Raw genomic sequence first — 27,723 nt, forward strand, 5'->3', positions numbered from 1 at the left:
TTACATCTGGAAAATGAATTTAAATGTGATTGCCCATATGGGAATACCCCTTTAAGTGCTGCCATCAAACAAGGGGTCAACAAAATGTTACCATGCCAGTTGTGTACAGATACATGTCATCATATTGATGACATGTATCTGTACACAGCAAGATTGGCATCAATTATAGTAGAATAAAACTTTGCCTGGCAGAGATTGTGCCCGAATCTAACACGAGGCTGGAGCTGCTTTGTAGATGCGGAATACTGGGAGGGATTAAGACTAGCAGTTAAAACGCCAGTCATAATAAATTCCCCCCAATATGTTTCACGTTTTGAATTAGTAAAACTAAGGAAGATCAAAATATAAAACGAATGCCAACTGAAAAACATGCTAGGGAAAGCAATGTGTTCAAGATGTTTGAACTTTTTATATGCAAAAAAAAAAAAAATCGATTTCCCAGTTTTAGTTACTACAATTTTCAAACCGGTTTAGCAATTCAAAAAGCACAAAACTGTTCACACATTTGTTCTCTTCCATTCTTTGCGATAAAAGGGATGAAGCCAATCACAACAAATTTGAAACAGGCATTACGCCATGGTTTCTGGATTTACAGCAAACCAAAACAAAATGATGTATTTTTTTTTTACACATTACCTTTATACAGAATCCAAAGTCTGTTGGTGAATTATACAGTTTCTTACAAGATATCAATGAATAAATATTGCTATCTTCTAAATCAGATATTCCTTGTAGGTGCCTTGGTTCCTATGTAAAGTAAAAATGGTTTCATAAAAGATTTTCTTTTAGAATGACATTAATGAAAGGTGGACTATCAATATTGGTTTCATTTAAAATCACAGATTATGTTTTTTGCATTTCTGTGGCAACAAATACGAACGGTGAAAATCTGTAAAGTTGACTCAGTAATAGGTCAAGGTCTAACATGGGTCACCCTGTGGAAGGCATTCCCAAACAGGGCCGCAACTATGAATTTTGGGGCCCCTGATGAAGATATTTGTGCCCCCCCCCCTTTAATCCATTGTGTCCATTCCCACATTGATACATATTTAACACTATTTTTTTTAACCAAAACATTGAGCCAGACACCACACGTCCCCACTTAGTATATAGATAGCCCAACCAGTCCACAGCAGATGCACCCCTTTAATGAAATGTCCTGCCAGATGCCGGCTCTTGAAAACAACAAACACAAAACCTATACTAGACTTCTCCCTGATCATGCGCAAAGTCTTCTACTCTTCACCATGACGCGGTGGTGTGGTGGCTGCATGAGGCCATAACGTAAGGATATGGTGAACCCTTTGGGACCCCCTTTTGAGAGGAAAACAGGGGGCCCTTGACAGTCCCACTAGACCCCCCCCCATTCCTGGTCCCAGATTAACATTTATGTATTATATGAATTTGAGTAATATCAGAATGCGGGATATATAACATTCTTGCATCAAAATATCTATACATTTTTCAATTTGTCAAAGGCGGCAACTTGAACTTTACAATAAATTTACATTACACAGCTTTAGAAAAAAATTACCTTTGAAGTTCCTTTTGTGGAGCAATAAAGACCCGAACGCCTTAAACAAACAAATAATTTCTTCCATGATTTTTTTCCAGCTTCTTTAACATACAAAGAACCTTGAATTTCTGGACAGCTGTTGACATTTAAAAGATTCTATGAAAAAGAAATTGAAAATTTATGAGGGAAAATGAAGGAATGAATGAATGAAATTTTGGAAACCGCAAGGCACAATGTAACATTTGCATATAAAGGAACAGCCACTCTGACATTGTTGGTTCACAATAACCATGTTTATAGACTATTAAACCCTTAATGTCAAGGCCTGAAAAGGCTTTAACACCTTAAGTACACAGCCTATAATTGCCTTCAGGACAGACTTTTACAAATTACAAAAGACATAACACCAACTTTTTTTTATCCAACAAGGGCATACAAGGGCTTATTTTTTGGGGTAAAATTTGAAATTTTCCAATGGGTTAAAATAGTATGATTATTCAAATTTATTAACTCTTTCTTTCATCAAACAGAAAAGAGCAGTTTTGCCACTTGTTTTTTTAATTAAAAAACTTTTACAAAGTTCAACGCACAGAATAATAACCATGAAAATAATTCTGTAGGCTTTAGTATGAGATGCCAAACATGTACAGGTTCTCTTAGGTTTTACTAAAGCAAATAAAACATTTTTAGAGGAAAACCGCATTTGTCTATGTGTCACCATATTCTAAGAGCTTTAACCATTTATTCCCCCAAGTAAAAGATTTTTTAGGGCTTGTTTAATGCAGTAAAAGGCAATGGTTAGATTGGTACTATTATCGCATACATCTGAGTTTTTTTGGGAGATCAGAATCACTAAAACTGCAAATTTCAATTCGTTATTTTTTTAGATCCTTCACAATATGGGTATAATTTTATTACTGCTTGGTCAAGGTCGCAACAAGATAGGTAGATTTAGGGAAATTGGCGATTTAATATTAACTTTTTTTTACTGTCCCATTAGGGGACATACATTGCATTGAGAGCATTGCCTCTATCCCTTCATTGTCCCTCGACATGCCTGTAAACCTAAGCAATGAGGTCCTAAAGCTGTATGCAAATGACCTGTGAAATGTCCAATGAAGCATTAGCATATTCAAGCTGTCCACTCTATTCATGAGTGGGAGGCACAGCCACACCCCCAGTGCATGACTGAGCCTGTATAAAGATGTGAGGCTGTATAATGATGTGCTTCCTGGTGCTGGTGGCCACACCCGCTGCAGCCTGTGTGTGCATGTGTGTTTTTAGGAGAGATACAGCAGCTCCAGGCAGCCATGTTACAGCAGAACATGTCAGATTCGTGTAGCTGATGTCTGTCTCTCACCTGTATATTAGGAGGATCCAGCATGTCAGCAGATGCAGCACACACACTAGCAATGCTTTACTATACATTACACACAGGCATGAGCAGGGGGAGGAGAGGGAAGGGGGAACAGGGGTGACATCACTGCCTCTGACCATGTGACCAGCCTCATTTACATAATCAAGAAAAGATGGAATTAGTCTTACCGGTAATTCGGTTTCCACTAGTGACCATGACGGCCCCCACCTGGAGGTTGCTCCTTATATCCTGTAGGGACAGGAAGTCACAAAAGTTTAAGAGGCTCCTCCCTAGCACCCCACACCAGTGTCTACCAAAGTACCACCTGGAAGGATGTAAGTACATACACCTTTGGACCCGTTACCAAGAAGGAAGGAAGGGAGGGAAATAATGGGGGGCCGTCATGGTCACTAGTGGAAACCGAATTACCGGTAAGACTAATTCCATCTTTTCCACCACGTTCCCATGACGGCCCCCACCTGGAGACTTACCAGATTACCCATTATTTGGGAGGGACCACTGCCTGGAGAATCTTTCTGCCAAACAACAGATCGCTCTGAGAGGCAATGTCCAGGCGGTAGTGCTTTGCGAATGTAGAGGAGCTTGACCACGTGGCTGCGCGGCAGATCTGGTCTAAGGATGCGCCTCTTTTTTCTGCCCATGAAGTTGCTATGGCTCTAGTAGAATGAGCTTTAATACTTTCTGGTAGGGAAGTGTTGGCTAATTTATAACAAAGTATGATGGTAGATTTAATCCACCTGGCTAGTGTTGCTTTAGAGGCTTTGCAGCCTTTGTTTTTACCCCCAAAATTTATTAATAGGTTAGAGTCTTTCCTCCAACTTTGTGTAGCTTCTAGATACAGAAGCACAGTCCTCCTAACATCTAAGGTCTGCCATTTCTTTTCACCGTCTGTTTTAGGGTTAGGATAGAAAGAGGGAAGAATAATTTCTTGTTTGCGATGGAAGTTAGATACCACTTTTGGGAGAAATAAGGGGTCTAGTTTAAGGACTATTCTATCCTCTAGGACTCTTAAGAAGGGATCTTTACATGAAAGGGCCTGAATTTCTCCTAATCTACGAGCTGTAGTGATGGCTATAAGAAAGGCTGTTTTTAGTGTAAGGCTTTTTATGTTTTTTTCCTCTAGAGGTTCAAAGGAAGGCCCTGTAAGATGGTCTAACACTAAGGAAAGATCCCAAGGGGGAGTTTGGTTTTTAATGTAAGGTCTAATACGGGAACACCCCTTGATAAATCTTTTGACCCACTGATGGTTGGCCAGGGGAAAATCAAGAAAAACACTAAGTGCAGAAATCTGGACCTTGAGTGTGCTTGGCCTAAGACCCAAGGAAAAACCTGACTGTAGGAAGTCTAACACTTGAGCTAGGTTTGGGGTTCCCAGAGAGGGAGGACGGTCTCCGCACCAGGAGCAGAATTTCTTCCAGATCTTTTGATAGATGGCATTTGTTACTGGTTTCCTGCTTGCTTTTATGGTGCTGATCACTTCACTAGAGAGTCCTCTGGCTGCTAAGAACGACCTCTCAGGATCCAGGCTGTCAGATTTAATTGTTTTAGGTTTTGATGATATAATGGCCCCTGTGTGAGAAGGTCCTGACGGTAGGGAAGATGATATGGATTGTCTATTGACAGTCTTTGAACAGCCGGGAACCAGCTTCTTTTCGGCCAAAATGGAGCAATGAGTATTAGAAAAATCTTTTCGGATCTCTGCAGCACTTTTGGAATCAAAGATATAGGGGGAAAGGCATAGACTAGACCTGTTCCCCATGACAGGCTGAGAGCATCTAGGCCTGATGGAGAGCCCCTGGGATCCAGAGAGAAAAATAGGGTCGTCTTTTTGTTTTGGAAGGTGGCAAACAGATCCAGAGTTGGAGTTCCCCACAGGTGGCAAATCTCCAAAAAGGTTTCTGGATGTAGAGACCATTCGTTTGAGTCCAGTGTGACTCTGCTCAAAAAATCTGCTTCTGTATTCTCTATCCCTTTTAAGTGGATTGCTGAGAGGGAGAGGAGGTGAGATTCTGCCCATTTGAAAATTTGGCAACATAGATTCGTCAGGCTCTTTGATTTCGTTCCCCCTTGCCTGCGAAGGTAAGCGACCGTAGTCGTATTGTCGGAGAAGATTTTGATATGTTGACCTTCTATGGATTTGTGTGCAGCTTTTAGCGTTTCTAAGACCGCTTTCAGCTCTCTGAAGTTTGAGGACATGGATCGGGATTGATTGTCCCACTGTCCTTGAAGATGTAGGTCTGGGAGAACTGCCCCCCAACCTTGCAGGCTTGCGTCTGTCTGTATTGTGAGAACCGGAGAGGGATTCCACCAGACCCCCTTCCTTAAATTTTGGGGATTTTTCCACCAATTTAACGAGTGTTTTACTAGATAAGGGATTTTTACCTTGTGATCTAGATGTAGTGGATTTTTGTCCCAGATTCGGATCGTCCAGGCCTGCATGATTCTCGTATGACTTTGTGCCCAGGCCACGCACTGGATACAGGAGGTCAGGAGTCCCAGTAGACTTAGAGCTGCTCGGATGCTGCAAAAGATTTTCTCCTGAAAGAGACTTACAGATTGTTTTAATTTTTTGCACTTCTCTTGTGGCAAGAAGGAACTCTGTTTCATTGAGTCCAGTACTACCCCTAGAAATATCTTTGTTTTTTCTGGAGAGAAATTGGATTTCTCCTGGTTTATTACCCAGCCTAAATCCTGAAGGAGAAGTAGAGATGTCTGTAGGTGACTTTTTAATTCTACTTCTGTTCTGGCCACTAAGAGCAGGTCGTCTAAGTAGGGTACTATTACAATATTTTTCCTTCTCAGGTAGGCTACCACTTCTACCATTATCTTGGTGAATATGCGTGGAGCTGATGAAATTCCAAACGGTAGTGCCCTGAACTGGAAATGAAGGATTTTCCCCTGTGGGGATTGAACAGCAAACCTCAGATATTTCTGATGGTTTTGGAAAATTGGGACGTGATAGTACGCGTCTTTGAGATCCACTGTACATAGAAAATAATTTTGACCTATGAGAGGTACTGTAGATCTTATTGACTCCATCTTGAAATGTTTGGTTACTATAAATTTGTTCAATTTTTTTAGATTTATAATTAAACGGTACGTGCCGTTCGTTTTTTTTTTTTACTAAAAATAGAGGGGAGTAGAATCCTTTCCCTTCTTCTGACTTCTGTACTGGGACAATCAAATTCATGTGACACAGCTGTTGGCCCATAACTGAAGATTTTGAGTCTTGGTAAATTTGGGAGAAAGCTGGAAGTTTTGAGGGGGGGAATGGAGAAATTCTATCCTGTAACCTGATTTATAATCTGCCGAATCCAAGGACTTTGAGAAATTTCCTCCCATTTTGTTACAAAATAAGAAAGCCTCCCCCCCACCTGTAAGTCATTGTCTTTTTTGTTTTTGGTCAGGGTTAAAGAGGTACCCGCGACCTGCTCCGCTTTTTGCGTAGCTCCACCTGCCAGTCTTTCCCTTTCCTCTATATTGGGTTTTATTTTCCCTAGAGGTGGCGAAAGGAAAAAGAGGGTCTTTTGGGGGAAGGTTTGTTAACTGGAAACCCCTTTTTTCTGTCCGCAGCTTTTTCCAGGATAGAATCCAGTTCGCTGCCAAATACGAATTCTCCCTGAAATGGAATTCCACATAACATGGTCTTTGATTTAACATCACCGCCCCACTGTTTTACCCATAATGACCTACGGACTGAGTTAGTCAGGGCCGCTTCTTTAGCCGAGAATCTTAAGGCTTCAGCAGATGCATCGGCAAGGAATGCGGTAGCGGATTTTAAGAGGGGCATGGACTCTATGATGGATTCTCTAGGGGTTTTATTTATAAGGTGGTTTTCTAATTCTGAGAGCCACAATAAGAGGGTTCTAGCTACAGAAGTGGACGCAATGTTTGTTTTTATGTTTAGGGAGGATGCTTCCCACGCTTTTTTCAAAAGGGCATTAGCCTTCCTATCTAAAGGGTCTTTAAGCTGTGCAATATCCTCAAAGGGAAGGTCAGTTTTTTTAACCACTTTGGTGACCTGAACATCTATTTTAGGTATAGAGTCCCATAAAGCATTATCTTCAAACAGTAGTCTATTGCGAAATTCTTTAGAAACTGATATTCTTTTCTCTGGGGCTTTCCACTCCTCTAGAACTAGATCTTTTAATGTTTCTACCACTGGAAAGACCCGTTTCTTTTTATATTTTAGTCCTCCGAAGAGTTCAGACTGAACCGAGGATGGTTCAACCACGTCCTCGATATCTAGAGTATTTTTTAATGCTTTTAATAGATTATCCAGTTCCTCTGAGGAAAATAGATATTTTGCCTGATTTAGATCTCTAGGTTGAGTCTCTTCAAAGTCATCCTCCACTTTTTCACTAAAGGATCCTGAGGGAAAATCCGAATCCTCTTCAGAAGAGGATGTTTGGATATATTTAGTTTTTTTCTTAGGGGGTTCAGGTAAGTGGGCCGCAATAGATGAGGATACTTCCTCTTTAATTACTTATCTTAATTCATCTATTAAAGAAGATCTTTCCTCTTTGAGGATTTTATTTAAGCAGTCTGGACATAAACTCTTTTTATAATCCTCTGCCATTTTTGCATTACACAGCCCACAACGTTTGGAAGGCTTTTTAACTGGTTTTTCCCTCTCTTGGCTCCTTTTCTCTGGGCTCTTTCTGATCCTTGCCCTGAGAAGGTACACATAATAACAGCCATTAATACATAGAAAAGCTGAAATGTGACAGAGAGGTAGCCCAGGGCTTGTACTTACAGGTACCAGGACCTGGAACACGTTAATCACTTCATCTGCCATGTGGGAGATGGAGACGCTGGAGCCAACTTAGTGTTTGTCTGAGACCAACGCCATATGCCTGAGGCTTGGCGGTTTTATGTCTGGGCTCCTCCCCCACCCCCTCCGGAGAGACCCGGAAGTGTTACCTGATTGGATGTCCGGACCGGAAGTTCCTCGTGATGCGCCAGAAATTTCGCGCCACAATGACTCGATGCCGGAGCGTGCAACAGATTTTCCCCGAGGTATGCCGCTTCCAATTTTCCTCTTCCCCGGAGCGGAGAACCAACTTTTGGCCGCCGGCCCGGCAGGTAACTTTTCTGCCCCTGTACTCTATTCTTCTTTCCCCTTGCTGAACCCAGCATTAGCCGCGCGGGACCGTTGGATAGGTTCTAGCCGGGGAGAGTACAAGGGACGGGGGTGTCTTTAGGTCTTTTCCCAGCACTTAAAGTGTGGGAGCGGACTGGTTCCTAAGAACCTTACCATTTGTGTTCCTCAGATAGGAAACTCTTGCGACTTGTATCCCCTAGGGACAGGAAAACACTGGTGTGGGGTGCTAGGGAGGAGCCTCTTAAACTTTTGTGACTTCCTGTCCCTACAGGATATAAGGAGCAACCTCCAGGTGGGGGCCGTCATGGGAACGTGGTGGAAAAGATGATTTTATAATGATTAATGTATGAAATAAATGGATAAAGGCTGGGATGGGCTCCTTGTAAGCTGCTCCGACAGGTAGTGACAGGACAAGTGACACAGACCTGATGACAGGTGTCCTTTAAGGGGTTTAACTGCCCAGCAGGGAGAGATCTCCTTCCCAGGCAGACAAACCAGGGACCAGGCTGCAGATCCCACTAGCACACTAGCAGAATCAGCTCCATCTAGAGGACAATATAGATCGCCTCAATGTGGCAATGGCCTGCTAATTAGGACAATTAAAGAGAACCCGTCATGCAAAATAACCCCCCTAGACTAAATATATTTTCATAAACTGCCATTAGAGAGCATTGCCTCTATCCCTTCATTGTCCCTCTACATGCCTGTAAACCTAAGCAATGAGGTCCTAAAGCTGTATGCAAATGACCTGTGAAATGTCCAATGAAGCATTAGCATATTCAAGCTGTCCACTCTATTCATGAGTGGGAGGTACAGCCACACCCCCAGTGCTTGACTGACAGCCTGTATAATGATGTGAGGCTGTATAATGATGTGCTTCCTGGTGCTGGTGGCCACGCCCCCTGCAGCCTGTGTGTGTATAGGAGAGATACAGCAGCTCCATGCAGCCATGTTACAGCAGAACATGTCAGATTCATGTGTAGCTGATGTCTGTGTCTCTCACCTGTATATTAGGAGGATGCAGCACACACTAGCCATGCTTTACTATACATTACACACAGACATGAGCAGGGGGAGGAGAGGGGAGGGGTAACAGGGGTGACATCACTGCCTCTGACCAGCCTCATTTACATGATAAAGAATAGATGATTTTACAATGAATAATGTATGAAATAACTAGATAAAGGCTGGGATGGGATCCTTGTGAGCTGCTCCAACAGGTAGTGGTGACAGGACTAGTGACAGAGACCTGATGACAGGTGTCCTTTAATATCGTCTTATGTTCTTACCCAGTTAATGACTAGGTATTTTTGGGAAATATTTACATGAAGTTTAACGGGCATTTTAAAAATGTGTAAGGCTACATTCACACTGCCGTGAGCCCGCCGCACCGTAGCACGGCGGGCACACGACAGCGCGGGGAGAGGAGGTGGAGGTGAGCGCAGCTTACCCCAGCCCCTCTCCAAAGCGATATATGGCTGTGGCGCCGTAATACGGGAAAAGATAGGACATGTCCCGTAGGGCGCGGTGAGCCCATAGAAGTGTATGGGGGACGTATATCGGCCGCATATACGCCCCCCCCCCCATACTGTAGTGTGAATGTAGCCCAACTTAAAATTCCCTGTTGTGTGAAAGTCGTTTTGATAAATATGTATACAGTCTCTGGCATTTCTTCCAATTTTATTGGTAAAATGGGTATTTGTATATTTATATTTTGTGTGCTTTTTAACTCTTTAAGGACGCAGCCATTTTGTAGCTCAAGGCTCAGCCCGATTTTTTGGATTCTGACTTGCGTCGCTTTATATGGTTATAACTTTTGAACACTGTTACTTATCAAAACGATGCTGGTTGAGATTGTTTTTTTTTTGTAAACGCAAATCTTATTAGCCGACATTTACCACTAAAATGAAGTATAACGTGGGGAAAAAACAAATTTTTGAAAAATTTGTCAGTGTCGAAATTTGAACTCATTGCGTTTTCAGGCAGATGTGTCCACTTTAGATTTTCATAATTTTTGAAATGTCTGGATAATTTATTTTGACGACACGCGGCTTACAAATCAAATAGCGATTTTCCGGATACATTTTCAAATGAAATTTTACATATTTAGCATCAAAAAACCCCTATGTATCAACCCATTTTCAAATCTGCTCAAGCTATCAAACAGCTTTTACGAAGATTGTTAGCCCCTTGAGATCTTCATAGTAATGAAATCAAAATGGAGGTGAAATTTAGAATGGTCAAATTGTGCCGGTTATACGTTCATTTAGCCCTAAAATTTACACATTTCCAAAAGATAAAAACCACCATACAATTTGTTCTGCAATTTCTCCCGAGTGCAGAGACCCCCCACACGTGGCAGTTACTTGTTTTATGGGTGCACAGGGAGGCGGAGAATGGAAGGAGCGCCCTGCAGCTTCCAGGATTTTAGATTCCTCATGGGCCCCTTTTGTAGGCTATAAAATTTTCTCTTTTTTGTTATTGGGGCCATGTGACAGCATTCTTTTTGTGGGATGAGATGCTTTTTCCAGTGTTATCTTTATTCTATGGGTCGATACGATTACAGGGATACCATACATTATTTTTTCTTATGTTTTACTAAATTTGCCAAATAAAACCCTAATGTGGGAAAAATCAATCATTTTTGCATTGCCATCTTTCAAGCTAGTTGATGGCTTGTTTTTTTGCGGGAGATGTTTTACTTTGCAACGGTATAATTCTGGAGTACACTTTTTCATTGCATTTTTTGTGGGATTCAATAGGTAAAAATAATAATTTTTGGCGGGTTTTTAACTTTTTTTTTTTTTAACGGCGTTCATCGTGCGGGTTCACCAATTAGTTTTATTCTACGGATTGTTACTATATATGTGGGGTTTGTGTTATGATTTAGACTATTTTTAGCGTAATATGCCTTTTTATATGTTATGGTGCTTATGGGCATTTTTAGTGATTTTTTTTTTTTTACTTTTTCACCATTTCCACCATGGGACATGAACAAGCAATCATCTGATTGCTTGTTCATGATAATACTCATGATAATACATCAGTATTGCAGGGTATTAGCAGTCTGCCTGAAAGATTACGTCCGATCGTACCCCAGAGATGCCATAGCAACGATCGCGGGTGTTACGGGGTGCCGGCTGTAACATAGCTGGCACCCCAGTGTGTTTCCCGATGCCGGTTCGGCTCAGATCTAAGAATCAACAGGTTAATCGATCCTCCATAAAAGTCATACACCTGGGGCAGTCTTCCACTCTACAAGTCTTCCACTGTAACTGAGGCCCCAATGACAAAGGAAAACAGTCCCTTTTGCTGGCAGATGTCTGATCAGAGCTTTACTGGCTTTGAATACACCGCTTCTACCATCTCCCTAACTTTAGTTGCAGACCCATTCCAGCTCCTGCAATCAGAGCAGGTAAAAACTACAGTAATGCCAAAAGACATCCCAGCAGACTTAGGCCCCGCATCAGCTGATGTCTAAATTCAGTGAGCGGTCTGCATTGATAACATATTTATGGAATTGTTGGTAAACGTCAGTTATTAGCCATTTTTGTTACAGTCAATAGGTCCAGTTATATGGAGGAAGGGCTTAGGAACAATTAAACTACTAGAAAGATCAGGGTGTTGCATAACCCTATATGGATGCCACTAAAAGTGACCATACCCTTAGCGCTTCAACCCCCCTGCGGTTGTGTGTACCTAACTTCCAAAGACTGTTGACTGTTTTTAAATTAGGTTTGATATTTTCTTTTATTGCAATAATCATTGCAATTGAGGGGCATTTAAAGATATTCTATTTCAGAGAAAACCCTCCTACATGTGATATTATTAATGTCAGTTTGGCTAGATTAGGCAAAAACGAAACCCCATCCAGTCCGTAGAAAGGCACCAATTTGAGGACAACCGGTCATCAAGCGCATAACCCCAATTACTTTATATCCGCTCGTTTGTTTTAAATTCAGCCACTCATTTAACCCCTTTAGGATTGACCTGCTCAGCTACCAGTTGACTGAGAGGCCTAAATAATAGCAAGACTAGTAAAATACCACATTATAGAAGCTACACATTATATCCTGCACAATTTGATGCAATCTTTCTTTTTTAAAGTGGACTGTTTAGGGTCTTCGCTGAGCCCCAGATGGTAATCTGCCATCCTATAGAAAAGGGGGATTAAAAACACTTTACAAAATCATCTTTAAAATAAACCATATAAAAATATGATGGGGACAACCACAAAAGGGCACCAAACAAATGTAACATTTGTTTTAAATTTAAAAAATTGAATTATCTTTAAGAAGTGTTTCATACAAGTACATTTAAATAGGAAAAAGCTTTACCTGTAGTAATTCCGATTTGGGAATGCTACCATCTGACTGCTGACACCATGCAACCATCTGTTCTGGAAAGAAATTCTTGAAAAAAAAAAAATAAAATAATTGAGACAGAAGCATAAAGCAAAAATGTTGCAGTTTTTGGTTTCTGCCTAGTTCCCACCAATGTTATGCCCCTTCCATTACCATTATGGCAAAAGTAGCAGAGCAGCCCCCAAAGATTTTCACAGTTAATGCAATTTTGATTGTCAAACCTGAAGGTCTGACGCTTAGCCCCGTTTCTATTATAAGGATAGACACATTTTTCAAAACCTGGATTAACTTAAATAGGTGCTATAGGTGATCATGAATAAAAATAAGAACCAAAAAAAAAAACTTCAGTGTTGTGTATGAAACTCCTTGTTATTAAGCCATTTGCAGCTAAAATGAGAAGGTTCTAAGGAGGTCTTGTTGGGGTAAAGAACAGAACCCACACCTCTTAGCTACTTTGTAAGGCAGCCCCCTTTAAACAAAGCATGACTTTCTGGAAGCCTAATGACATGATGCAGGATTAAAACCAAACCAGTATATCTATTCCAGAAGGAACAGATTCCATACTGTAGACAGCAGTGTTTCAATGTGGTTGCATCTCTTCAGTACAGCGTAGGTAACTGGTTTGGCTCAGTGAGCTTGTGTCGGGAAGCAAGAGCTCTCCTTATGGAGACCAAGGCTAAATCTTAATTTGCATATTTTCACAGATGTGTGTCAGTCCTGGGAGCAGGACGCAATTTACAGTTTTTAATTCGATCTTCATTTGCGTTTAACGATCTGAATCAAATTGTGATGCCGTTCCAACATGTACTTCTGCTGTGTGACTGAGGGTAACAGGTACAAAGTGATAACATTCTAACACAGCAGCCGTAAACAAAAACACAAGAGAAGTATTCCATTTTTATTTACTTAATACATTTGTATGAAAATGGGGAAGGAACATATAGGTTAATTACTTTGCGCAGCAGTTGGCTGATAAGTAGGAAACCCGGGAGACATTTCATATATAACTGCATTAACCATAATTGGCTCAAAACTTAATGTAAACAAAGTTATTAATTCTTATAAGTAAATGGTTAGTAATTAGTAATTTTACATTTGTGGGTGGCAGGAGGAAGTTTCATAGTCTACTCACCACAGGATTTTTGAAAAATTCATATCTTGCATAATTTTTCCTGAACAGAAACTTGCTTTCGCTTGTCATTGTAGACTGAATTTGGACTACCAATTCATGGTCTTCAAGACATCTCTCTAATTTAAAGAATATAAAAAGTCACTTGGTAACATTAGGATAGAATTTAACAAGTTATTGTTGGTGAAAGGCATGTAAACAGAACTTGTTTCTTTAACTCCCTATATTAAATTAAATTGGGTTATACACATTTAGGTGTCGCTGAACTTTCATCTTCACAACTAGTCACAAATACGGTGAAGACCCTTCACAGCCAAAAAAAAAAAAAATTTTGAATCCATAGGTAATCTGACCTTTACAGATGATATTGACATGGCAAATCTAAATTATAGGCATACATGTACTTCGTCAACTTTATCCTCTGGGATGCTGATAATGTACTTAGTTTTGATTATTTTAGCTTGAGCCTAAAATATCAAAGGTGTTTGCAGTAAAGCTATTGGTTTTTCATGGACACCAGTATGTATATGTATATCTTTGAATAAATATATATTTTGAAAATCCAGAGGGACCACACACACACAAACTAAATTTCTTACCTGCTACAAAAATACCTGCTCCGGCCTGCATACAAACTTACGGAAACCATTATTCCTAAAGTGGGTTCTTACTGGAATATTCCATCATTGCACAGGGTCAGACTACTAATTTTGTCATTGCTGACAGATTCAATGGTGATCATAGGAAGGTTTATTTGTACACTCAATGTTACCAGATTCCCATCCTGCACATTCTAACTGCATCACCCCTACTCCCTCCGCATTCTACTCTTGCCGACTGCAGCAAACAAAGTTCGTGCTTGCGCAGTCAACAGCTAATACTTGCCATGTGCAAAGCGATGTTGGCTGGTCTTCTTGCCATGTGCAAAGGGTGGCCAGTCTTTACTGCTCTCTTCGTATGGCAAGTATTAGCTGCTGACTGCAAAAGCATGAACTTTGCTATGGTTTATTAACCATAAAGTTAGATTTAGTAAAACAGTTTTGCATTAGGCTTTACTGTGTATGGGAAACTGGTCACTACAAAAAACAGCCCTCTTGTGACAGGTCCCCTTTAATAAAGCAAACTGTAAAATGGATTAACCCCTTTTTGGCAGAGGTACATTGACCTGGTCATTCAGGCACCAATTTCTGCAGTTCTGTTTTGCTCTTATTAAAATAATGATCTATAGAACCACTTTACATATAAAACAGAAAATGGTGATGGAATCACATTTTGTTAAAGCATCTTGTGCAGCTCAAGCTGATTGCTGCCTTTAGCTGATTGAAGTGAGCCAGCCTCCTACCCAACGGTCATATCTCCTAAACCCTGGACCCCAGCAACACCGCTTTAATAGCAGTGTTTCTATATACAGGTGGTCCCCGCATAACATACAAGATGGGTTCTTCAGGTTTGTTCATAAGTTGAATTTGTATGCAAGTCAAAACTGAATATTTATAAATTTTTTTGGTCTCTGATTTTTAAACTTTTGGGTTGTCATAAGAACCATGATTAACAATAAAGCTTAATTGCAGACACCTTTGATAACTGTTAGTTGCTCATTGTAGGCTAGGACTAAAGTAGAGTAAATTACCAACTTCCAGAGAACAGTTTGTAACTAGGGGTCGCATGAAAGTCGGGTGTTTGTGTATATTGTTTGTATGTAAAACATAACCGGAGATTCGCACTCAGTCAGGAATCAAGTTCCCCATTTAAACCCATCACCACATTTGCACGTTTTGCTTACATCCACAGAAATCGGCTTTTATCTTATTACCTGGCATCAGAGGGGTGGCATGTCCTGCTCAGCAAGCCCCTCCCATCTACTCCTCCCCATGCCTTCTTACTGTTGACAGGTCATGTCAATAGACCATAGTGACAATCTCAAGTCCTTTAGTCTCTTCCGAAGACCCGAGGCGGTCTCATTTTAATAGCCAATAGCCAATGTTTATGATTTTTACTGTTTATATCAGTTCCATGGAAGGGGTAGTGATTTGTTTTTAAAACTTTATTTTTTACTATCTTTTAGACTCCCTAGGGCAGTGGTGGCGAACCTATGGCACGGGTGCCAGAGGCGGCACTCAGAGTCCTTTCTGTTGGCACCCGGGCCATCGCCCTAGCGCACCAACAGGACTCAAAGAATCTTCCTGCAGTTCCAAGCAACTTAAACGATGCGGCTTTCAGTCATATTTTGATACTTACTTTGCTACTTGGAACTGTAGGATGAGGGAGAATGAGTAGACAGGGCCTAAATATCTTTGGAGGACCTCCTGCTGGTTCCACGATTCTCTGTGTATAGAGGGACACTTAAAGAAGGTAAAATGATGAAAATTTTCCATCTTTCTACTGTGTTTCTGCCCTTAGGAGGCCAATATGATTGAAAGTTGTTGAAGAACATGGAGCAATAAGTTACTGCTTTAATTTTTGTCTGGCACCTTGCGATAAATAAGGGGGGTTTGGGTTGCTTTTTGGGCACTCGGCCGCTAAAAGGTTCGCCATCACTGCCCTAGGGTACTTTAACTCAGCCCCTTTAAGTGAAATAGTTAAAAACCAAGGCAGCATCGGGTCTTCGGAAGACCCGAGGCTGTCATCGAGACGGATCGCCGATCCCTGATGACGTCATGGGGAGAGACAATCCTCGGCAAGATGGTGGTGCCTATGTGCTAGCACCGACAACGGATGTTACCGGTAAGCCTTTGCTGCAAAAAGCAGCAATGACTTACCGGCTATGGAGAGGGCTCAGCCCATGAGCCCTCTCCATGCACCCACACCTGGCATGTGACGTACTATTACATCACATGTCGGTAAGGGGATAAACTGGCTTTCACCATGAAAAAAAAATTCTCGAATTTCAGTCCCCTAGATATGTTAACACAAGGTTAACACTTGACGTCACAAATTTACTCAGTTTTATTGTCATTTTAGCTCCCATCACTCAGTGATGTCAGTGAAATTCCATCGTGTGGGTAGGAACTTCACACAATGGGGGTCATTTACCAAGGGCCCGAATTGCTATTTTTCGTTGGATTTCTAGAATATTACCATCTTGCGTTGTTTTTCCCTGAATTGCCCCGAAATTTTGGGGCACGCTTGACACGTGCCACTTGACAAGCGCTTACCTGCACCCAAGACAGGACGGTGAGCTCCGGCAAACTCCAGCGGAGCAGCGACACCTGGTGGACATCGGGCACACTACCTTAGTGAATCGCCGTAAGACCCGAATCCTTGACCGAGAACGCGCCGCTGGATCACGACAGGACCGGGTAAGTAAATGTGCCCCATTGTGCTTAGATTATCATGTTATAGCTTTATATACTTTTTTAGTTTCTGAACATTCTACTAGTATCTGACATGAGATATCAGAGATGAGATCTATGAGATACATATTACACACAATGACAGACAGCTCTGCTACATCTCTGCTATTCCAAAACACATACATCTGCTGTGCCATCCTCCCCCTCCCCAGAAAAAAAAAAGAACTTGTCTGTAGTTTTATACTCCTTACACTGATACACTGAGTTCCTTCCGGCAGCAGAGTTACGCCGTGAATTGGGGGGGCTGGTGGCTGCAGGCAGAGAGATAAACTGAAATCTCAGCTCCATGGCAGTCAGAAATCCAAGATGGCTTTCCCGATCCTTTGAAAAGTCACAGGGTGGTTTCTAGGGGCAACTGAAATTGTGTCCACAAGAACTGATAGAGATCGTTAAGAATTATGTGAAATGCTGTAGTTTTGTTAAAATGAGAATGTTATTTTGTTATCCTGAGTACATTTAAGAAACTTGGGTTCATGGGAATAACCCTTTAAGCATGTAGTTATATTAAAAGAAAATATATATTTGAAGTGTTTAATATCTAATAGATGTGTCACAAAATGTTCAAAAGTCACAGCTAAAAACAGATTTAGAACCAAAAATAGCAGAAATGTTATAGTGGTGTTATAAAGCAAATGATTAACCAGCAACTTAGGTGCCCTACCTAATCCTAGGTGAGGATGGTGCTCCACCAGCGTCCAGCTGTTATCATCCACACAATGACTTTTGTAAATCAGCAACTGGCAGAAGTCCCTGGCTGTCATGTCTGCTAGAATTTCCACCATTTTGCATGTCCCATCTTCACTAAAGACTCTTACAACCTGTAACATAAAGGACAGACTTAGCCTTACAGTCTATCACAATACGTTGTGTGTCTTGTCTAACTGATGTCACTAGACCTGAAACTTTAGAATCCTGTGAACTAGTAGAAGAGCCTAGAACTATTGTAATCATCGGCATACGATCTTAATGTATAAGATTTAGATTCAGATTGAGTAATTGATTAATTTTTTTTTCCTTGACAACTTATCAGAACCCCCCTCTCCACAAGTTTCATGTGGTCATAATATGAACAACTACATACCAGTAATTTTATGTAGCCTATATAAACAGTCACAAAAACGTTATTTATAAATTGTTGTTTTATAAATAAAAGGCATTCTATGTCAGGTTTGTTTTAACTTCATTTTACTCAGGCTTTAAAATTCCCCTTAAAATGTATGTAATTTGTTTATGTTCTGCATGCATAATTGATACTCAAACCTTAATCTCTGAAAAATAGCAAAACCATTTAAAATCCATAAAATTAGTATGTAGGATATACACAGATACATTACAATGTTATGAAGTGGAACATATATACATGCACATGATTTCGCAATTAAGATGACAAGTAAATACAGATGACAAGTAAATACATTCACAAATATTTTACAGGTAAACCACAGGCTGGTACCATTAGGAAGATTTAGTTATAAAAGGCTCTTACCTCTACTGCATGTAAAAGGCAGCAGTCAGGAGAACAAGATGGCATGTTTAAGTCTAGATTGCCTCTTTAAATAGTTTTTTTCCTTTCTGCTTTCAAGACTAAAAGCTGCACATTCAGCGAAGAACACAGTCAACGGATTACTGTACTGTACCTGTCACATAGCCAGTCTTACATGGCTCTGTTCCTGGGGAAAGGCAGGCATCTCTTCCAGAGCTCCTCTCAAAGGGTTACACAGTCAATCTTTTAGGTAGTGAATCAAACCATTTTGTAGACCAATCATATTTCTCCACTGACTGATGTAATCATTTCCCACACAGTCCTGCAGACTTACAATTTTTTATGAAAAAAAAAAAAATTCCACCCAAGAGAAAGCAAATTTTCCGTTTTATGACCACCCACATATATTAATATTCTAGCCCCAAGACAAAGAAAAAGTTCAAAAGAGGGAAAAAAAAAAAAAAAAAAAAAAAAAAGGAGGGGGAAGATTCTCTGCCAAAAGCATGCGTGTACTCTGAATCCTGATTGCTATGCCAAACTGCTCACACAATAGCTGGAAGCAGCTGATGTCATCCACATGCAACTAAAGCATCCCAACGTCTGCTTTGCTTGATAACGCTTTCTTCCCAAGAAGCAGATTAACTGACTTCATCTCCAGGAATTTACCCTTCACACAAGGATGACTCAAAGCCCTATATTTGACTTCATTTAAAAACTAAAAGGATGGCATTGATGTATTGACATGAGCTAGAAATTGAATAATGATTTTGCAGCTTAACTTTTTTTAGGGAAAGAATTAAACATGCAGGCTATGCTTTTCCCACATGTTGTAAAGCAGCTGTTCTGGTGCAACCAGTCATAACATTCCCTGCTGCAATGTCCAACTGCCCTTTGCAGCAAACTCACGTAGCGGCATGGAATCATTATATGCAGACCCCACCCCCCCCCCACAAAAAAAAAAAAAAAAAAAAAACAACATTATATACAGCCACCCTCACCCTCTTGGATTATTTATGATTAATAATATGCAGCTGCCTGCTACTGAATGTATTAATTGTGACTGTTACACTGATCCCACCAAAACTCACCTCAGTCCAGCCAGGGTTCTCGCTCCCCTGTCTTTGTGTCTTCTGCCAGCAGTCGCACATTAAAGGAAAGCCTACCAGAGTCTTGCAGCGCAAAGGGTGCTGCTTTATGGAGCCAGCACCCAGGTGCCGCCAAGCTGCTGGTGTAGGAGATGTGCCCGCGAGTGGGCCCCACAGCAGCTTTGGGCCGTGGCCCTAGGTACAGTGTAAAGATTGGAAAGACCTGGCTTTATAAAAGCTTGGACCTTCAAAAAAACATCTAAGTCATGTAAAAATGAGCAGATATTAGACTTCAAGCAAATCAGTAGTATATAGAGTTTATACATACAAGTGTTTCTGGTCATCATGCAACATGCAAGTTAATTTATAAGCCAAAGTACAACCACACTTTATAAACTTTGCTGTTGGATAGGTTGTTGGCAATTCAAAAGAAATGTATTAACTTGGGGTCACCCACCTTCTGAAACCTTTAGGCTAGTATGAATTTACCTACATCAACCCCGAGTGGAACAGAGTTAAAAGGAATTTCTACACTTCTGGTGCTGCCATGTGAGGAGGCATGGACATGCTCCTGCTACCCCACAGTCCATCTCACTACGCTGGGTGTATGGAGCGGTACCTATATCGGTGCTCCCAGAAAGTAAGTACCGCCCCCGAGGAATGGGAGCCGGAATGGCAGCGGACGCTACTGGAGGGGCGGAGGATAGTACAGTCTACAGAAACAGATGAGGTACTAAGCACCTAAAAAACAAAAAAACACTGCCCCTGAATCTCCCCCGAAATCTCTCCAGAAATTTAGCTAATGTTCAGAAAATGCTTGGACACTAGTCTCCTTTAACCCCCTAATGACTGCCCTATAGGGAATTTTTGGTCATTAAGGGTACTTCTGACGCGACTCCTTTCTACGGCGGCGCGTCAGAAGAGGATTTAGGGACATCGGGTCAGAAACTTCGCCAACGGGAGTCTCACAGATTCTACAAATTGGACATCCTCTCGCCTTCAGGTTTGAACGATATGGTTGAAACATTATAACCTCACCACCTCTGATCAAAAACACCCCTCTTCCCTTGGGACAGCACGGAGTCATCCCCATTACATCTAGCACTTTTTCAACTCTATACTGCTGCAAGAATTGTTTTACCACATGTCTGGATGTAATTATACCCACATCAACTCTGATTTATCCATTAATTCTTGTATACCCACCCATTTACCCATGCATTCCACACTATGTGGGGGCATTTATTCATTTATATTTTATTCATTCATCTGTGTGCTAATGGTTATTTATGTGTGTATACATGCCTATCTTCTGAGACCACACACACACACACACATCATGTATGTTTTACCAAGCCCACCATCACTCACCACCCCCAAAGGTTGTTTTGAATATTTTGAGGGGTGCAGTTTCTAAAATGGTATCATTTGTAGCGGGAGTTCGATCATAAAGTCCTTAAAAAGTAACTAAAAATTGGTCCCTGCAAAAATCGATTTTTGTGAAAACCTGAAAAAAAAAATCACTCCTAACGTTACAAGCCTCCTAACATTACAAGAAAAGTAAATTATGTTTGAAAAATGCCAGTTATCAAGTTATTTTGGTGATTTGGCTAACTTCCCAAAAAGTAGAAAATGTTGAATTTGGAAAACTTTTTTTTTGCATAATAGTCACCAAATTTCCATTCCATAAATAGTAAACATATTGCATAAATTTCTCCACTAACATGAAGTACCGTGTGTCACAAAAAAAAACAAAAAAAAAAAAACACACTAATCTCAAAATCACCCAGATATATTAAAGTGTTCTGACATGTCAGTTTATGTGGTAATAACTTTAGATTTCAAAAAGGGCTGTGTCGGGAAGGTGCAAAATGGCCAAGTCATTAAGGGGTTAATTGATGTTGACATGCAGCGGCTACAAAAATATTGGCTCAGCACCTAGAGGCACTACTGCCGGGCCTAGTAGGGAAATCTCAAGAAGGAATTGTGAAGGGGGTGCTGCGGTAACCAACATCCGCAAAAGTTCTTGCGGTATTGGATAGGGTCCAGTGCCAGCCACAGGCAAGAGAAACCAACAGTCACCTTGGACGCAGAAAAGGGTCAGGTCAGGTGGGACTGGCTGGTGTTGGTACTGGACTGCATGGGGATAAAGGGGAGATTTTGCACATATCTTATGCAATTTATTTAGAGGGGGGGGGGGGGTAAACAAAGAACCGCCCTTCATAAGCTTATGCTTTCAATTGTGAAGGATGGATTAAACTTTTCAAACGAGAGGGGACACAATCTAGTCTGCTTATTCAGACACATTCTGTATTGGCACCATGGAGCCTCTTCTCATTCTAATTGGGATGTAGCTGCACCATGGTACTTGATAGCACTGGTACACACTAGATGGTCAAAGATGCCAAAGGAAGTGAATTCCTCCATTCTACTGAGGGACACCATAATCATGTGGAAAAAAAAAAAGTGAGGAAAATGTACGGCTTACCATTTATGATGTCCAAACACATGCCACTAACCAATCATCCGGAGGCACATTGGCCATAGGGGAATCACAGTTGGGGTGGGGGTGGATGCCGGGGTATGTCTAAACTTGTTGTTTGATCAGGATGCCGTGGATACACTAATGCCTCGGATCTTTGACTGGGACATAATGCACCTGCAGTAAGTGACAGTTGGTCTAAAATATTGAAGCTCTGCCCTAAGGGCGTTTATAAACCAAGTCCATGCCCAACAATAGCCAGAGGAAGTGAAGGCGCAACGTGCGTTGGCGTCTGGTGGTGAGGTCACTCCTGGGCCTCCCTTATAAAAGGAATCTAGCTTGGTTGGTATTGATGAAAGCCTAATTTTGCACTTGCAAATTTGCCTTATTTATGGTGATATACCACTAATTGTTCTCACTTTACCTTTATTTGTGTGGAATGCAGAGTTTATTCCAGGTTGATATTGTTACAAATTGACATATGCACTTGCACGTTGATGTGATTGTATGTTTGCATATGTATTAGAGGACAGAATGTGTACCTTGCTAATCCTTCCTTGGAAAACCGCTCAAGCTCAGTGAGGTTGGAGGGAGAGCAGTTTTCAGCTCTTGCCACAGATTTGATTTAATTAAAAGGAAACCTACCATTTCAAATGGTCGGTGTAAGCTGTAAACACCGAGCACCAGCTCAGGGTGGGCTGGTGCCGGGTGTTTACAGCTTACACCGACCATTTGAAATGGTAGGTTTCCTTTAAGGTCTGGACTTTGCCATTCTGACACCTGTTTATGTTTATTTGTATACCATTCCATTGTAGATTTTGCTTTAATGTTACGGATCATTGTCTTGTTGGAAGATCAATCTGTCAGTTTCCGAAGGTCTTTTGCAGACTCCAACAGGTTATCTTCCAGAATGGTCCTGTATTTGACTCCATCCATCTTCCAAATTTTAACCACCTTCCATGTCCCTGCTGAAAAGCAGACCCAAACCACGATGCTGCCACCATGCATGGCATAAAAGCAACACAGTTAACCACCCTGAAACACACCATGCCCACTGTCGATTGGCATTATGGCCAAAAAGTTTGATTTTGGTTTCATCTGACAAGAACACCTTTCACATGTTTGGTGTGTCTATGAAATGGTTTGTGGCAACTTTAAATGAGACGTCTGGATATCTGAGAGATTGCACAAATCTGGCCTTTTAGGAAGTGTGGCAAGAAGGCGGCAGTGTATGACTGCTTGTTGTCCTATTGACAGACTCTCCCACCTCAGAGTGATCATAGGACTCCTTCCAAGACCCGGCAGTCTGGAGGATCAGACCACTGCAAATCTACCATTTCAATATGCTCCTTGGGAGGATTAAGGTTTGTGAAATATTTTTGTATCCAAATCTGGCTTTAACCCTTTCACGACCAGTGACGTAATGGCACGTCACAGGTCAGCTGCAGGTGCACGGAGAGGGCTCATTGGCTTGGCTCTCTACATAGCCAGCAAGTCTTTGTGGGTGTTACTGGTAAGTCTTTCCTGCAGCAATCGGTCCTAGAACTGATCGCAGGTGGTAACCCACACAGCCACCAGCAAAGCTGCCAAGGGCTGTCGCATGGTCGCCGCCATCTTGTTGGAGATCGCCGCTCCCTTTGACGTCATCGGGGAGCGACAATCCATTGCAATGACAGCCTTGGGTCTTCCGAAGATCTGAGACTGTCTTGTTTCAATCCATTGATTACAATGTGCGATTTGCACATTGTAATGGATGAGGAGGAAAATCCCCATATAATGCCATACAGTAGTATGGTCGTATATGGTAGGGTCAATCGGACAACCTAGGGTTAAAGTACCCTAGGGAATCTGAAAAATGGTAAAAGTAAAAAATTTAAAAAGTTAAATATAGAATTAAAAACTAAAAATTCAAATCACCCCCCTTCCCTAGAACTGATATAAATATAAACTCCTATATATGAAAATCATAAAACACAAAAGGTATTGCCGCTTCTGAAAATGCCTGTTCTATCAAAATATAGTAACCGTTTTCACTGCATTTAATCTTGTAAAAGAAAATAGCGCCAAAAATCGAAAAAGTCACTTTTTTTAGCAATTTCAAAAAGTATAAGTAAAAAAAATCAATAACAAGTAATCAAAAGGTAGTACAGTCCTAAAAACGTAATCAAAAGTAAAAAAAAAAAAAAAAAAAATTATATTTCGGTGTACAGAGCTGTGGGTGGTATTTAAAAAGTTATTAGCGCCAGAATTTGGCAAAATAAAAAAAAAAAATTTAATGAAAACATAAAACAATACAAATTTGGTATTCCTGTGATAGCACAGTCCAAAAGAATAAAGTAGACATATCATTTGTGGCGCACAGTGAAAGCCATCAATTCCAATGTACCCTGAAAACCAATAAAATCCACCCTACAATGATGCATGCAAACACAATCACACATAGTAAGTTATAAGGATTATTATATATCTCTACTATTATAGAGAATGGAGAACAGTGAGATTAAGAGGGGTATGAGAACAGGGGAACAGAACTAGATTAGGTTAATAGGAGAATAGGGGAACAGAGATTAAGGGATACAGGTACTCAGCTAACTCTGGGAAGGTGGTATAGAACCTTCAGTGTGATTATCCTAACTGGTATAGAGGGCAGATTCCTTCTGCAACACCCTCGCCGATGCAATGGCGAGGTAGTGCTTGCGAATAAGCCCCACAGCATGTCATCACTTAACACAGGGGACATTGCAGTGGTTAATCCTGCCTGGCAAGGCAGAAGTTAATTGTTCTGTCTGATGTAAGAGTCTGGTAACCAATCACATGTATTGCATCCTGTCTCTGTAAGCTGAGAGGTAATTGGAGGAGCAGCCACCACCTGACCAAAGGGAGGTAATAAAACCTCTGGCCAGGAATGTTCTAGGAGATGACTCCAGGAGAGTAGTCTCTCCCGAAAGGGAGAAGAGACCGGTCCTAGTCAGGCCCTCTGGGTCTGCAGGACGTATGTAGAGAGTAGTTAGCTGAGCAGCAGCAGAGAGTCTCTAGCACACCGGACCAGTGCAGGAAGAGCCTAGCCCCTGCCTGAAGTGGAGAATAAGACTAGAGTTAGTGTAGTGAGGAAAGGGGTATCATCCTACCTTCAAGGGTGATACCTGAAGAGATCCAGGACCGAGCTGAAGCATCCTCTAAGGACACAGCTACCGCCCAGCCTGCCATCTGCATCCAGGCTGGTGCTCTACTCCTGTGGCTCCCTCCAAGTACCTCTCCAGCACTCCACCAATTTGTTCACGGCATGTTGCTGAAGTTCCTGCGGTTCCAATAAAGGACTGTAAGTGTTTTTGTTCAACCTCTGCCTCCGTCTGGTCCCTGCTACTACAACTACCATCACCACCGGCACCCTGTCCACCACACAGAGACTCACACTCTGGACATTAAGGGGTTGCCCCAGGGAGATCCGCTATAGCAGCCTCTCCCTCATCATTTCTTGCCAACACCACCCTGCTGGAGACCTGCCAGGCTGTAGGACAGCCCTCCGGTTACCCCGTACCAAGCACCGTGACACAAGCGTGCTTAGGCCGCAACCGCCAGCCACTCCGGTACCGCGGGCCCCGGCTGTCTCCAGGCCTCACCTCAAGGGCTAGGCCCCGGTGGGGGATGTTGCACTTCTCTTATCCTCAACCACCATCCCCTTATAAGTCTCTCCTTTGTACCTTCCCCCAAGATGGTGGACAACAGAGGTTTACCGTTCCTATCTTGTATATACAATTTAGTCACCCATTCAGCCCCCCCTCAAGTGGGAACAACAAAAGAACCTGGATTGCCATCCAGATATAGATATGAAGGGCCCCCCGAATAACTGGCCCCGAGGAGTTGAAAGCAGATAAGGGCTTTCCCAGGGAAAAGGAATTTACGCATACACATATATACCCATTTTATTACCTTTTTAACTAGTTGTGTGTCCAAAGGTAAAAAAATTTAAGGTAGTGTGAAAAAAAGTTTGTCCCTTAAACCAGCACATACGAAAATTTGCTTATGCCTGGTCACTAGAGCCTTGTCAGGCAGTGTCACTAAGGGTTAAACAGAACCCTGAGACCACAGAGCAGCTGTATTATATTTATCATCAATCACTTAGGACAACATTGGATCATTCAGTTCCTCACTGGAGTGAGTTTGCTGCACTGAAAGTAAAGCAGCTGGCTAATATTGCACTTTTCAGTTTATTTTACAAAAGTTTTGAATATCCAATAAATTTTATTCCACTTCAGTTGTGGCCCACTTCACCCACAAAAAAAAAAAACAACAACATTTTATATCTTTATGTTTGAAGCCTGAAATGTGGCAAAAAAGGTAGTAAAGTTCGAGGGGGCCAAATTCTTTCGCAAGGCTGTGTATAAAATGTAACCTGCATTTATCTTGGTCTACAGATCCCCACATCAGTGTTTCAGTTATATACATGCTACCCTGGGGTTGGCTTCTAACCATGTCTCGTTACGGTCCGGGCTTATATCAATTGAGAAGCTGGTGGCAGTCTACTGTACCAAGATTATGTTTCACTGAGACTAGTGAAAGGGGTCTTTCAGCTATTCAGGGCTGTGGGCAAGAGTTATGCCATACCGGAGGTTGTGTGGTTAATGAACTCACTTCCTGCACCTCCAAGTACCTGTGCGATCAGGGAGTGTTGAAAAAAAACCAAACACGATAATTGACCTTGCGTACCCTTTATTGGTTTGGAATAGTCAACTCTTTACGGTTAGAACTGAACCTGTGCAATAGCTTGCCTCTGGAGCTGGTCACAGGAGGATCACCAGAGCGCTTCAATAATATAAGCAAGGTAAAATAACTTACACCCTTTCCCCATCAAACCTTCCTTTCTGGACTTTGAGAACAGACCCATTTCCATAACTATACTATGCAAATTCAATTTTTTCACTTCCAAGAATAGCACATTAGCATAGGGCACGTCCCCATGTATGGAGCGATACAGTGCCGCGTGTGTGGCCGTGCAGCCATTGCCGTCTATGGGGTCCACCATATGTCATGTGAATGTGGCTTTAAAGCTGCTTTGGGCCTCCATTTTTATTTTTGCAAGAAAATGCTCTCCAGTTCTCTACTCAATTGTAACCCCAGTTATGGTTACAAATTGCTGTAGGGGCGCTGAGCAGAGGACATGTGGGCTGGATTATATTTCAAGTCAATGTCACATTTACAGAGCACCTGAGATACTAGAACATTAAAAGTTAAAGTTAATTTTGAAGACTTTAGTACATAATCAATTTGTAAAGGGGTATGGGTAAGAAGGGTTTAAAAAAATTGAATAGTAATGTCAAAAACAAAAGTTAACGTAGGAAGTCCCTAGGTTACGTACAAGACAAGTTCTTTAAGTAAGTTAAGTTGAATCTGTATGCAGGTTGGAACTGTATATTTTAGAATTGCAGTGCAAGAATTATTTTTGTCCCAGTGACAACTGGATTTTCAACTTTTTTTGCTGTAATGGGACAAAGAATTCTCAATAAAAAAACTTAGAAACCTCACAGCCAGAGGTCGCACTAACATTTTTCCAGAAGGGTAATAATACTCCTCTCACCATTTTTGAGGAGTATTTTTAGGCGAGGAGGAGTATGAAATTTTCAGTAATGCATATAAATAAATACTGCCTGCAATCATTCATTTATGCATGAATATGATTGCAGCCAGTGTTGTGTGCTTAAATACCAATTGAGACAATTGTATTAATTTCACATCATGCATTAAATAATGGGGCAAAAGCTCTTTCCTTTTGTCTCCTTAAATTTTTTCAGCCTACCAGACCAGACTATGGCTCCCCCCCCACCTTTCCAG

At 41.4% G+C, this 27,723-nt stretch overlaps 1 protein-coding gene across 3 annotated transcripts in view; it reads right to left on the reverse strand.

The window, feature by feature from the left end:
- The window catches only part of GRB10 (growth factor receptor bound protein 10), a 140,649-nt gene that overhangs the window by 29,960 nt on the left and 82,966 nt on the right, over positions 1 to 27,723 (reverse strand). For all 3 annotated transcript variants that reach the window (XM_072153164.1, XM_072153162.1, XM_072153163.1), the window contains 5 exons: positions 17,506 to 17,662; positions 13,495 to 13,610; positions 12,336 to 12,410; positions 1,535 to 1,672; positions 637 to 747 (listed from right to left, as the gene is read on the reverse strand). In XM_072153164.1, coding sequence (XP_072009265.1) covers positions 637 to 747; positions 1,535 to 1,672; positions 12,336 to 12,410; positions 13,495 to 13,610; positions 17,506 to 17,662 — 597 coding nt within the window. The remainder of the gene's footprint in view (positions 1 to 636; positions 748 to 1,534; positions 1,673 to 12,335; positions 12,411 to 13,494; positions 13,611 to 17,505; positions 17,663 to 27,723) is intronic.

Source organism: Engystomops pustulosus, chromosome 5, assembly GCF_040894005.1.
Source record: "Engystomops pustulosus chromosome 5, aEngPut4.maternal, whole genome shotgun sequence".
Classification (NCBI taxonomy): Eukaryota; Metazoa; Chordata; class Amphibia; order Anura; family Leptodactylidae; genus Engystomops; species Engystomops pustulosus.